Source organism: Pyxicephalus adspersus, chromosome 4 (assembly GCF_032062135.1).
Source record: "Pyxicephalus adspersus chromosome 4, UCB_Pads_2.0, whole genome shotgun sequence".
Lineage (NCBI taxonomy): Eukaryota > Metazoa > Chordata > Amphibia > Anura > Pyxicephalidae > Pyxicephalus > Pyxicephalus adspersus.
Genome location: NC_092861.1, coordinates 133332702 through 133347290, shown reverse-complemented (window position 1 = coordinate 133347290; position 14589 = coordinate 133332702). Strand labels below are relative to the sequence as shown.

The following is a 14589-nucleotide window of genomic DNA, read 5'->3' as shown; positions in this document are numbered from 1 at the left end:
TTTTTTGCTTTCTGCCCTGTCAGTCAGTAGTCTCAGCTTCATATGCAGGTTTTTCCTAGTGGGACTGCATGCAAATGCAGAATGTCCAGGGATGCCATTGTGCTGATACAGTGTGTGAGAGGCAGTGCTATAAGCAGAGAAAGTTTACTGTTCTGCTGTTGTGGTGTTTTATATCACAAACACACCTGCTAAACTTACACTCACAAAACAATGACTACATAGGCACAGACAATACAAGGGAGCCAAGGTTTGTGATTTATTATGCTGTTAGTGGCAAAGGAGAGCTGATAGGTTAAGGAGCAAGTGTTTGGGCAGAGTTCAGTGTTACCATAGGAGAGGGGGTTGTTCTGACTGCAGTAAGTGGGAAGCAAAAGGTTGCAAACACATTATAACGAACAGCACGTCTGCAAATTACCCTGTATGGCACTAGCGATAACCTGGGTGACTATGATGAGCTTGTAGAGAGAAACAGGAGATTATCCCTGTTTTCTCTGTACTAATATAACCCTTACCTCTGATGGGTCACTGGTCATAGAGACTAATAGAATGTGCGGACACCACTTCCTAGCTCTGGAGGAAAGATATTTTTGCAGCCCTTGTAATGAGGTCACGGGCTAGGAAGAGGGATTACACATTACATAGTTAAAAAGCACAGAGGGATAGTACACAAGGGGAGGAAAGGAAGGTTTCATGACACTTTTATGGATCTGAGTTCAGCTTTAAGTCCCTTCTCCAAGACACAAAATAGGCAAAGAATAGGTCAGAATCATCCTTGTTCTCATATTGGAAACATGTAAGTGGCGTTCGAGAACAATGTGAAAAGCAACAGCTGACCATGAGGATGTATTGGAGTAGAACAAATAAGAATTCAAGCAAAATCAAAGGACTGAAATATTTATCCCTAAAAGACTTGTAGTCCAATATGTACAGCTGTAATGATTTCCTAATACACTACACTGCATATCTTTGTGCCATTGGAATTTGACAAATATCCAAATGAGCCTGTAGATATGACAATTACATATTTAATGGGGAAAAGGAAAAAAACACAGAAGAGACAGATGCTGGAAGGATCTCGCTGAGGAAATCATGGCAATTTTCCCAACAGGGTTGCAGATTCACACGGTCTACAAAAGCCAAAAAATCCAGGATTTTCAACAATAAAACATATATGGAACATGATAATAACAGTGTTTAGAACAGGTTAAGAGGAAGCGGGGGGATGACACTCACACAAAGCATTGTTTCTAATTACCAATAACGCCAAAACACCAAAACCGACCTTATAAGAGGCAAGACTGCCAATCCTAACCTAATGCATAAATTATAGGCATCTCAGATCTTATCACACACATATAAGGTGATTAGATATGTAAAGCACATATGTTAGAACTATACAAATGCATAAATAAATACAGAGTGGGTGACAGCCCCTGTATTGTGACCCAATTTATCAGTAACCACCTAAAAACAGCCAGGTGGTCACTAAAAAGTGCCAGGTGGTACGCCCGCTAAAAGGGGCTGGGGAGAACACCGGAGTGGGCTTGACATACCTTTTAAAAATTTCACATTGGTTTAAATGGGCAACTTAGTAATTATCAAAGCAGAAATAAACTGGTGCTACTTATCTATCCCTACTCCAGTGCAGGACGCCATTTTCCTTTTTGTTCCTGGAGATAATCTGCAGCCATTCTGATTGGCTGGGCTGAGGAATCGGGTGGATGAAATCCACATATCAGAGCATGCAGAGTGGAAGCCCGACAAACTTTTTTTTTTTTTTAAACCACATTAGTGCAGCATTGTAAATGCCTACACCAGACTGCAGCCAATGTTCATTTGATGTCTCTGTTGAATAAAAAGGGCCAACTAATGTTGTGTATTGAGCAATTCAGTAGAACTTTTTAGGCCCACCATCAAAGAAGCACAATGTAGGGAATATGTCCCCTGCACCCCTATTTCGTCTGTCTTTTCACATAGTTAGGAGTGTATGTCGGACTCTAGAGGTATTATTAAAGGCATTTAGTCTTAAGTCCTCTTTCGGTAATGTGGTCCAAGACATAGCAGAGATGTTCCAGGGAGAATACAAGACATAACGTACACTTGACATCCATTTGATTTCCAGTCAGTATGAACTTTATACATGAATACAATTATAAGCCTCAATATATCAGTTTACAATGGCAATACCAATGGTAAGGTCAATACAACCCTATCTGAAGCCTCTTCATAAATATAATACTGAATTAAAAGCAGATGAAAATAAACCATCAAACCATGTAATGTGTTTGCTATAAGCCAAATTTAATAAAAAATGTATTCCTATTTACAGCTAGAATAAGTACCTTACAGTGAGTCCATCACCAAACAAAGGCTTAGGAGATTTACATCTTTTCCTCAATGCAGCACCATATGGTAATGGTAGGATATTTATGTTTTGTTTTCTCTGGGAAAATGATTTGAAGCATATCTGCACCCAAAAACAGAAATTTACTACAGATCACAAATTGCCAGTCTTTAGATGAAGTGGATGTACTATTCTTTTTTCTTTAACTATTCACCAATTATATATTGCCTACATCTACATTATTTCCTTCTTCTATCCAGAAGGGAATTCATTGTTGCCACCAAAGACAGACTTGTCTGCTTTTGTTCATCTCCATTTCATGATGGCTGATGGGATAAGTAAATGTTAACATTGACACCTCTGAATTTGTCACTTTAGGTTGTATAAACTTCAGCGCTGCAGCCTTCTGCTTCATATACAAAAAGAAAAAAAAAAGCAAATGCACCTCTGTGTTTGCAATATTGTGTGGACATACTCTCACTGATAGTTTATTTATTTGATCTTTTTGAGGTTTTCTTTATTTTATCATAAAATAAATGTTCTTTGCAATCATTTATTGTACTGTACTATATGTGTAAATATAATAATATATAACAAACACATTGTTAAAAAACATTAAAGCAGGAAAAGTATTCATTCTGTAAACTAAAACAAGTAAGCATAAAGTTGGCAATAAAGTGCTAACAATTTGCATTATACTAATCAGACCTAGATGCAAACTCTGACCTCAAAGAATGTTCCTTGACACAAATGACAAAGCATAAATATGTCAACAGTGACAGTGCAAAATGTCGGGATCACACAGCGATTAGACTGCTTACAGGCCTGGATCATCTATGTACAGGTGACAGGGATGTCATGATGCCACAATTGACTGAACATAAAACTCCTGGGGCTCTATTTATAAAACACAGGATCTGACATTCCCTCAGGTGAATCTTCCAGGTTCATGTGTTTGACAGTAATTGATTCCCATAGGGAATGTTAGATTTCTTGTTTTATAAATAGAGCGGCTGGAATAGAATAACAGACCTTCATCTACAGGTCATCAGAGCCTCGTTGAAGGTAACTACACATTGTCAGGGGGAACACTGAACCTATTTATTATAAAATTCATTGTATAACAGGACAAGGTCAAGAGAAGGTCACATTGTACAGGTGGTTGTAGAGACAATCCATTTATTGGAAGTTATATGTATTGGCTGTATAACATATGAAAGGTCATATTGTCATACTGAAAGTCGGAACATATACTACCTTAAGATAAGATCGGTCTTTGGAAAAAGAAAGGAATATTTCAACGAAAGAAACAACTATTAATGACCTGAAGCAAACCACGAGTCATGTACTCTTCTGCAAATATTAGCAACATTTATTTATACTGGCACTGTAAGCAGCTATTTCAAGAATGAGTGTAATGCAAACTACAATGTCATAGCGGGGCAGGGAAGGCAGCAAAAAGACAAAGAGTGTCAGAGGGTTACAAGCTATGTTAGGAGACACCAGAACTGCTATATTCGGGCTGGCAATGTACAAGGCATATGGGTAAAGAGAACCGACTGTACAATACTGAATAATGTGCAACTGGCTGATTATTCAATATTTATTTATGGTCTGTCCATCCAGGGATGCTTCATACACCTAACAGTTCATTTCACACATATGTCACACATATGTCAGCTGTATAAATGTTGTACATCAGTCCATTACATTGGTTAATGACGGTTTCTTAAGGAAGAGTTTCTCAATCAGGGTTCCTTCAGGGGTTGCTGGGGATTCCTTGAGCAAAGAGCAGTTTTTGCCTCTCAGGTCAGTTTAAGTGACACCAATGATCTTTTTGGCTATCTGTAAGGCTGATATTTCTTTTCCCTGCCCCACAATGTAAGAGGCATTCATCCAACTGACCAACACACTAATGCAACGTGAGCTGTGGGTATAGTAACAATAGGAGGGGTTCCCTGAAGACCTGAAAATTATTTCAAGGTCCCCCCCCACCATGGTAAATAAAGTGGGGCTGCCTTAAAGCAAAACCAAAAAGCCATGGGTTTTCATTTCTCATCCACAATGTATAGATTATATCTGCATTGCTTATTATTGCCTACTTAATGTACAGCGCTGCACAATATGTTGGCGCTATATAAATCCTGTTTAATAATAACAATGATAATAATGATCTGCATTGCCTATTGTACCCCACTATAATGTGCAATACCCAAACAGAAGCGATAAAGGGTCCTTATAAAATTTAAGTCAGGGTTGCACAGACAGGGCATGACCCCCGTGGAATTTATTAGTTGGGAGATTCAAAAATCAAGTTTGCCTGGGTCTGAGATGGTAGAAAACTTTCAGCCAGTGGCTCTGGAAATATGGGGGAATAAAGCAGACACAAACTTTTCAATCTGATTGTATAACTTTTTAATTTGGAACTGTACATCTCTACAGACTCACTTACAACCCAATGTAATTCTAAAAAATAAATACGGTTTTATGAAGCAGTAAAAAGGCTGAAGTAGAAATTAGAATTACAGCAACAAACTGTAGTACTGATCAGACTTCATTCTAAAATATTCATGTAATAGATTTTGTAGGGATTACAAATTTTGTATTATTTATTGTAAAGAAATTCAAGTAGATGGTAATCTCATACAATAGGAGTCAAAGAAGGCTTTATTGGGTTAGTTCACCATGTGAACTGTTCTAAATATTGTAAGAAAATAGCTTACAGTATAAGAAAAAAGCAACAACATTTTGCTCTTTTTTTTTGTTATTAATTCCCCCCCCCCCCACAAACACCTTAATGTCTGGTTCCTAGAAACTGAACCCCTGCCATAACTAGCAGAGTTTATCAATGGAGTGATTATTCTGACTGCCAATGACAAATACATGGATCCACTGACAGCTGTCTTTTTCAGTTCTGGATTTGATTTCCTGGGATCATTAACATTACACCAAAATAATAACAATGGAGATTATATACAATACAATACATTGCAGAAAGAACATTCTTTGTTTTAACTATTCTCAATGTGTGTGTGTGTGTGCGCAATAATAACTCCACAAACAATGTACTTGACCATTGTGGAAAAAAATAACAAGATGACATTTGTTCAACAATCCAAAAACATTAACATTTAAATAACTTCTGCAAATATGTCCAAGGATGTCATTGTGTGTGACTGAGGACCTCTGGACTAAGGTGACTGTTTGCTATATCTACACATTGCGCAGACTTTATGGCAAACCGCACTTTGTACTTACTACATTAGGACACATACACACAATGCAATGATTAGACGTGCAGTTTCTCACACTTTTTTTTGATGATGTGCTAACACATAGGGTACCCTTAGCTTACTATCACCTGCACTCCTTTGGTAAAGTCACATCTAAGCAATTTAAGTCTCCGTGGAACCTTTTTCCCTAAGTTAGGAGTATCCACAAAACACAACAGTAACTCAAATCAACATGAGCACAGCCAATATGTAAAGGTTGGAGAGTGATGGATAGCTATGGGTATATAACCTCATGCTGGGCTCCTTGCATTTTTTATAGAACCTTCAGTGCAGATGCTGATTTACCCTACCGATGATAACCACAAAGGAGGAGAATGTGGCTTGCAGTACACGTCTGAACTCTGCAAGCCAAGCCGCACAATCCACTAGATTAAAAAGTGGGAAAAAAGTGTTATTACATTACTTGTCCTGACAACCATGTCACTGTTCTTCATTCCTTGAAAACATACTGTATCCAAAGTATCAGATCCCCTCGCTGCACCATGGTTCCATCCAGCAGCCCCTACATAACAGGACACCTCCATGACAGAGGGACTGGTGGGAGCAAACACAGTAAAGAATCTGACAACCCAGAAGTGTGTTGGATGTGAAGAACGGTGGAGAAGGTGATGAGGGTAATACTTCTTCTTTACAGGGACATAATAAGAATGAAAAAAACAATATAAAACTGACCTCCTCTATTTTATACCCGTGCAGTGATACTCCCTCATGACTGCAATGGTAAATTAATTGTTTTCCAGGAGATGATCGTACACGAGTAAGACTAAGTACACACGTGCAATGGTTCTCGTCTTATATTTGGCTCGGGGCATATTGGATAAGAATCTTGCGTCTACAGTGTTTCTCGTCCATTGTCCGAATGACCGTCCTGGCGGATCCACGGAGGATGGACGACGAACAATCGTAATGCAACTGAAGGGGGTGAGAGCGCAGCAGGCTGCTGCTCCATCGTTCTCCTTCTCCCCCTGACATACAGCAGAACGGTGCTGTATGTACAGCGCTCATTCATGCAACGTTGTTAGTCGTTGGAAAGGATCCTTTCCAAGGACAATTATTGCACGTGTGTGTAAAACTTACAAAACTCCTAAAACTCCAATGCTTTCCTACACTATCCGATGCCTGGGGTTGTGGTCAGATAGTTGGCATCATCCTGCATGGTTCAAGGCTGGCACTGAAAGGGATGACGGTGCGGTCAGCAAGGCTTACAAAAAGGCTGCAGAGAACCAATCTAATTCTGCGCCGGCTCCTGCCTGAATGAGGAGTTAGGATTCACTCACCTTCGATTACAAGCAATTGTCCCTTGCACTGAGGAAAGGAGCCCACTACAAAATATTTACTAAAAAGCCCACTAAAAAAGCTTTAATGAATAATTGGCAATTACAAAACTGCATTCATATATTTTTTTTATATCATACCTAAACTAAGTGTGGTCATGTTTAAACTTTGTCCAGTGTTCTCCCCAGCCCCTTTTAGCTTGGTGCACCACCCGGCACTTTTTGGGTGACTATCAATGAGCTGGGTCACAATACAGAGCCTGCCACTCACCTACAATTGCTTGCCAGCCAGTTTAAAAAATGTTTTGGGTTGAGCACTGATGTCATCCGGCTAGAAGAGGTGCAGCTTCCAGAAACAGCATTTCAAAGCACCAAGGCCAACTTCATCATCAGAGCCTGCAGATTCCTCTCCTACTGAGAGAGTAACGCTGAGCACTGGGTACCCAATGCCAACACAAACACACATGTACCTCAGTGTTCTCCCCAGCCCCTTTTAGCAGGGTGCACCACCTGGCACTTTTCAGCAACCACCTGGCTGTTTTTGGGTGCTCCCTGAGGAGTGGGGTCACAATACAGAACTGCCACCCGGCTACAGTTTGTTCACACCCGGCTTAAAAAAAATTTCTAGGTTGAGCACTTTACCCATATGTCACCATACAGATTTTAATGAAAACATGAGAGCACATATACAATGATTGTCATCACGGAATGATATGGAGCTCACATCACCCAACTGATGAATGGGACATCGGAGATACTAAACACAGGGATCTGATGACCTATCGGGGTGAGCGTTAAAATAAAAATATTTGGCTTATTTATAAATATTGATTATTATTTGAGGTATTTAGTACTTCCAAAGTCTTGTTATCAGTATATGGTGTAATGATGAGTGAATGCAGGGAAGATCACAGAGTAATGATGAGGAAGGAGGAAGATGACAGCTGTACTGGTACAAGGGGAGTAATAATACCAATATAAATGACAGCAGAGCATACAAAGGGACTAATATTAGATGATTAGGATGACTTGGACAGCAATTATTACTATGGGAATAGTAATAATAATAATGATAATAATAAGAATAATAGTGTTAAAATTGATAATATTATTATTAATATTATTATTATTAATAATGATGACAATGATGATGATGATAATGACAATGACGATGATGATGATGATGATAATAATAATAATGCACACATAGACTCCTTGTATAAGAAGCAATGGGGTGGTAACCCCTATCACCCCCCAGGCTGTTTCTATATACAGTGCCCTTTGCCCCATCTTTATCATAGTGGCCCCCCCAGCTCCAGCTGGGTCCCCCACTCACGTGTTCAGCTTCCTGCTCCAGAACAGCACCCCCGGCCAGAGCTCTCGGAGATGCACGGCGCGGCCCAGGTTGCTTTTGATGCTGGCCAGCAGCTGATTGGACTCCCGGTCCAGGCGGTCAGCATAGGGCAGCAGCCGGTTGTATACAATCTCCTTCTGCGGGGTGAAGCCCAGCTGCTCCGTCCTCTCCTCCCTGGCGCCCATGGCGGCGGTGCCTACGCTGTGCCCTCTCTGACAGTTCCTCTCCGCTGGCCTCGGACTCCTCTGCCAACTCTCACTCAGTCTGCCGGTGACGAAGCAACCAAAGGGTGGGCACTCACGTCAACCATGAAGGCTTCACTGCGTCACTTCCGCCCCTTTCTCTTACAGCGGCTCGTTACGTCATCCAGGGGGTCACGTGCTGATCATGCCCCTGTTCCTGGAAGTGTTTCTTGTTAAGAACTTTTGTGTTGTGTCAGTTCTGGATGTTTCCTAGAGACACAAAGCTGTCTTGCCTAGATGTATGGGGTTCCCTGCTTTATGTGTAAGGACTGGAGCTGCAATGCTCTGATATTTACTGCTGACAGGTTTACTGTTGGGGCAATGGGCCTGATTTAATAAAGACTGGAGATGAAAGACAATCATGGATGAACTTAAGTGATCAAATAGATTTGCCAAAATGATTTACCATTCCATGGCAAACATTTTACCTAAATCCATTCCAGGTTTGCTGGATCACCCAGGTTCTCCCATGACAATGTAGTTTCTCCAATCTTAACCTCCCTGGCGGTATTCCCGAATGAGGCTTTGGTGAATTTTCCATACCAAAAGCGGTACCTCGAGGTACACTCGGGGTGGAATTGCCAGGAAGTTTAAAAGTCCTACCTGGTTCCCACGTTCTAGCGGCGTCCTCCAGGGATGCCCGGCATCTTCTTCCCCTGGCGATGTCGGGGATGCATCTGCGTCCCCGAGAGGTGAACGTTGGGGACGCAAGGCCAGGGGAAGCAGATGCTGGCCGGGAATCTGCTTGCGAATGTGTGGCTAGGAGACGGGACCAGGGGGGAAATGAAAAATACTAAATTTTTAAATGTACCACTTTTACATTTAAAAATACTTAGTATTCATACCACAGGGAAGGTTAAAGAACTTTAACAAACCAGATCCAATGAGTGCATTGGCTGGCTCATTAAAGCAAAAGTAAACTGGGGGAAAAAAAACTCACATTTGCAGATCTGTTGATCCCTCTAAGGGTGTCCTGGATCAGATCCTATCTCATCCTGGCATCCTCCTTCGTCTCAGCATGAAGGAAGAGCCTGCCATCTTCTTTGCCCTTCTTCCTATGTCACCCAATCTCGCACTGGGCAGGTGCAAGATCGTGTGATGTAGATGGGAAAAAAAGAGTGCCAGTCGCACTGCACATGGAAGAGATTGGCAAGTTTGTTTATCCCATTGAAGAAAAATCTCCCGCGCATGAAATGGGGCATGTGCAAAATGAGCAGCCAGGAGCCTCTGCGCTCCTATTGCTCCCATTCTTTTTCCTGTACTAAAAAGTAAAAACAAAAGTTTTTTTTATCACCCTTCATTGGTAACACAATACACTATTTGTAACAGATTTTTTATTTTGTATACTTCAAAGTTTTTTTGTTTTTTTTTACATTCTAATACATTTTTGTAATACTTTACAATTACAAATAAAAACATTAAAAAAAAAAATGTTTAAAGATTTTTTTTTTTATTATACACATGTGGAGGTTGAAAAGGGGATAATTTGGATCTGGATAAATCAATAATTTACCATAAGCGATCGAATTTGTCAATAAATATTGTTTGAAAGTGCCCAAAGGAGGCATAGTTAAGCTCAAGCAGGTGTAGCATTCCAAGAACCGGGTTGTCGGCTGTATTTCTAGCTATAAAGGTGTTAAAGAAGCAAAGAGAAAATACACCTAATGATACATTCTGCAGAATACAAGAATCTTACTACAATGGGTAGCATGGTGGCTCAGTGGTTAGCACTCTGGCATTTGTAAAACGAATGTCCGAACTTTGAATCTCAACCAGGACACTTTCTAAATAGAGTTAGAGTGTTCTTTCCATGTTTACATGGGTTTCCTCTAGGCGCTACAGTTTCCTCTCACATTCTAAAAAACATATAGGTAGGTTAATTGGTTTCTTTCAAAATTGACCGTAGACTGTGTTAATGACATATGACTATGGTAAGGACAATACATTGTGAACCCCATTGTGATATAACTATGGACTTTGTAAAGTGCTTTGTATTATGTTGGTGCTAAATAAATACAAGTTATTATTAATAAAAGTACATGTGATAGCCTTTTGTTAAAAGTCTTATTTCACAAACTTGTATTGAATATCAATACCATCCACTATATCTTTATCTGGTAAATTACAAGTTTTTATTTTTAATCATTTAATGACACATATCATTTAGAAAAAAAGATTTGCTAACTGGTGTTAAACCCTTTGCTACTCTAGTGCAGTGGTCGCCAACCTTTTTGGTCCCGTGGACCACTAAAATCACCGGCTCCCGGCTGTGCATGCCCGGGGAACCGGGTGTTATTTAAAGGGGGAGAAAACTCCCCAAGAGTGATGTCATTATGGCATAACCCCGCTCACTCTCCCTGAATGTGATCTGAGCCTGCAATGGGAGAGTGGGCGGGCATGGGACCTGAGTCTGGGAACTCTAATGGGGACGTGGTCCCCGGCTCTGGCCGGTTGGCCCCCCCCCAGCGGGGTCCCTCTCCTGACCCCACATGGGGGTGCACCGGCTAGAGCCATAGACGACCAAAATTTTCCAGGGGACCTCTGTTCTAGTGTATCTGTACAGTAAATCAGCAAGTCCAATTACTCTCTTCTAATGTTCATGTATGTAGTTATTACTATGTATAAGGGATGAGTCACATAGATTGTAAACAGGACTTTCTCCACTCTATACCTTCAGCTTGATGTATTGTACCTGTAAATAAATGTTCCTTGAAATGTTGCAAGCATGACACAACGCAATTTCTAATTCAATAATTACTAAGCCTCATGTGAGTAAAGTAAATATAGCATATGACCAGCATGGGACAGCAGTGGGTAATTATCACATCACCTAGCATCTTGCCAAACCTTCACAAAAAATGTGTTAGGTTGAGTCTTAAAATGGACCCATTAGTTACTTTACAATTCTGCATAGATAGATTGCTGACATGTCACAGTATACAGCAACAGCTATAATAAAATGCATTCCTTGAGCTTTAGGTAAGTGATTTTACACGACCATAATATCAGTCTGCAAAAACATTTTTCACATCTCCTCCAGTAATCTTTCTGTGCATGGAGAATTTGTAGCGAGTCATAAAGAAAGAAATAATTGGGCTGACCTGTGTTAGAGATTCGTACAGCAAAAATCTGCACTGGCACCAAGGTTTGCACTAATATGTCATCCTAGCCAAAATGGGAGCATTGAAACATCCAATCTGGTATGATATTGGGGGAAAAAATTTAGTCCTAAAGCGGAAATAAACCCAAAACTAACCGAAAACAATAAAATCACACTTACCTTCAATCCAGCAGATCAGTCTGTCCATCAGGAGGTTTCTTCCAACATTGTCCTGGTATCCGTCTTCGGCCCGACACAAAGGGAGTGCCAGACGCCACCATCTTCTCCAATGTTCTGCTGTGTTCTTCTTCCTACTTCACCCTACTTCACTCTGTGTAGGTGCGAGATTGGGTGACATGCCGATCTAATGTTTGAGATCAGCAATTTTCTTCCCTATTGATGAAAAGGCTCTTTCTGAAGGCGCAGCCTCCACTCTTTTACGTAAAGTAAAAATTTGGAGTTTAGGTTTGATTTTGACTGCTGGGGCTTTGTAGCTTCTCTGCTCCCAGTCACCAGTGCCTGTTGTAGTGTTAAGCTAGGCTGACTTGCTGCTGGAGTGTATTTGTGTGATTTACTGTTGCTGACGCATTGAGTTTTTGCTGCATGGACTGACCTTTTGCCGGTGACATTGACCCTGCTTCTGTCCTGGGTACCTTGTCTGGTGGTGTATGTATTACCAGTGTATGACTTCTTGCTCTATATTCTGGACGTGTCCCTGTTGGAATCTTGGTACTGCTTTATCTCTGGGCTCCTGGCCTTCAGCCCTTCCCCAGGCACCATCACTTGCACAGTCCTGGGGGGAACCGTGTGCTGGGAAATGTCTCCGGAGGCTGAGCGGGGGCTTGTTATAGGTGAAGAGTGCGGCGTTAGATTGGGGGACTGGTGTTGGGCGAGTACTATTGGCCTTATGCTTAAACTCTTAAAGCAATTCCATCTACTAAGCTACATCTGACAGAACTGCAAAGCCCACATATCCAAAATATTATTCATTTCCACGTCTGTTTTAGAACGCATGGTATTTTTGAGGAAAACATATTGCTTTTCAATTTGAATCAACACTGAGCTTTGATCCGCTGTCTCCTGTATCCATCTGTGTGGTTACGTCAAAACATTACTGCAGTGGGAGGAATGTCATTGTCAGATGCGTGTGTGGGGCTGTTTGACGTCACTGAGAACCAGGAGATTCCACTCAATACACAGCAGTGACACCTTGAATTGATTCAGTCCTGTACATGGAAACACAAATAGCCAGAGAAGGCCCACACATCTGGAACATTACATATAAGTACAATAGGTACACAATGTCCTAGTTGGATTTACTTTATAATAATGTTCCCAAATCACTTATGAAAATTAGATAAAAGAAAAACACATTTCTTATAGCAGCCAATCATATTCAAAATTGTTGTTTTTGTTATTATAATTCCTGGTACTATAAAACCTGCTGTCATTTGTATTAAAAGACGACTGACAAATTTCCCTAAAGATGCTAATTGACTGGACGCCATGCTTAAGGCAGAATTGTTGGCTGGCCCAAAATATTAAATGTGCCCCCATGTGTCATATGCAGAATGTAATGCATGTTTTGCTTAGGGTGGATTAACCACCTGGGTGTTTCACTGATGTCTAGATTTCTGTACCAAAAGCGGTACACTGTTTTTCATGAAATTTTTTTTTTTAAATTGTAGACCTGTGATGTCTCCTAGAGACATGGTCCGCGGCTCTGGCCGGTGCGCCCTCCCCTAGTGGTGTCCTTCTCCCAGCCCCACTGGGGGGTCCACTGGCCAGAGCCACGACCCATCTGTCAGATGGCTGCGGCCCACTAGTGAGCTGTAGACCGGGGGTTGGGGACCCCTGCTTTACACCACAGTCCTGCAACAACCAGCATCTAAACCTGTTCTTTTAGCAACTTGAATGTATGGCGGTCCATCTAGGTTGTCACATCACATGTTGGTACAGCATTGCAGGTGACAATGGTAGCAAAAGTACATTCTTGGAGGCATGACTCACTGTTTAGTATGAAAAAAGGGAAATATCAATAGTTTTCAATCCTTGGCCTTTGCTCAGTGAGCCGACAACAGAGATTCTCTACTTTGTCATTTTGTAGTGGGCTGTGCATTGTTCTTTTCTAATTAAAGCTAGATTTCAGATACAATAGATTAGTGGGGGCCGCTGGAGAATAGTTATTCTGCAGTGCATTGCCAAATGCCATATCAACAAAGCATGAAGGACAGTTGTCCTGTAGCATATTGCCAAAAATCATGTCAAAAGAATGCCAAAGTGACAAAGACATATTTAAAAGTTGTACATGAAAAAATGTTCTACAGCACACTTACCAGGTAGTCAGCACAAAAACAAAGTATAAACCCTTAACTTAAATTCACATAAAAAAGTTTGTTTTTTTGCATACAATATATGCGTAAATGTATACATATATACATAAAGCCACACTGCTACACCAAGCCCCCTCTGCAAATTGTAGTTCCTATATGCAGTCCAATGGAGTTACCAATTTAGGACATCTTCAACAGATTTACTAAAGGAGTTTAGGCTGTTCACTTACCATGGGTATTTATCACCTTTTTAAGGATAATTCACCTAGCTTAGTCAAGGGGGTTAAAATTCACTTTGCAAAGAATACCCAATCATGTACAAGGAAATCTAAAAAAAAAAACAGGAATTTTCCTTGCACATAATTGGATGGTTGAAGTTAGCAGAGCTTTACTAAGCCAAGTGAATTATCCCTTGCAAGGACATAATTCATTTTGCTATTTGAACACTCTACAGCAGTGTTTTTTAACTTTTTAACATGGAGAACCCTTGAAAAAACTCCCAGGTCCCTGGTGGAACCCCTGCTACAATTTCTAAGCTATGTGCAATAATTGTCATTGGAAAAGATCATTCACGATCCTTTCCAAAAACTAATGACTGCACGATGCGTGAACAAATGCTGTACATAGAGCCATGTTCTGTTCTATAGAG

General features: G+C 40.7%; 1 protein-coding gene across 1 annotated transcript in view; it reads right to left on the bottom strand.

Moving 5' to 3' along the window:
• PSME4 (proteasome activator subunit 4) overlaps positions 1–8536 on the bottom strand; it is a 57726-nt gene extending 49190 nt beyond the window's left edge. Inside the window, exon 1 of the mRNA XM_072410281.1 lies at positions 8248–8536. Coding sequence (XP_072266382.1) covers positions 8248–8450 — 203 coding nt within the window. The 5' untranslated portion in view covers positions 8451–8536. The remainder of the gene's footprint in view (positions 1–8247) is intronic.
• Positions 8537–14589: the final 6053 nt, after the last annotated feature.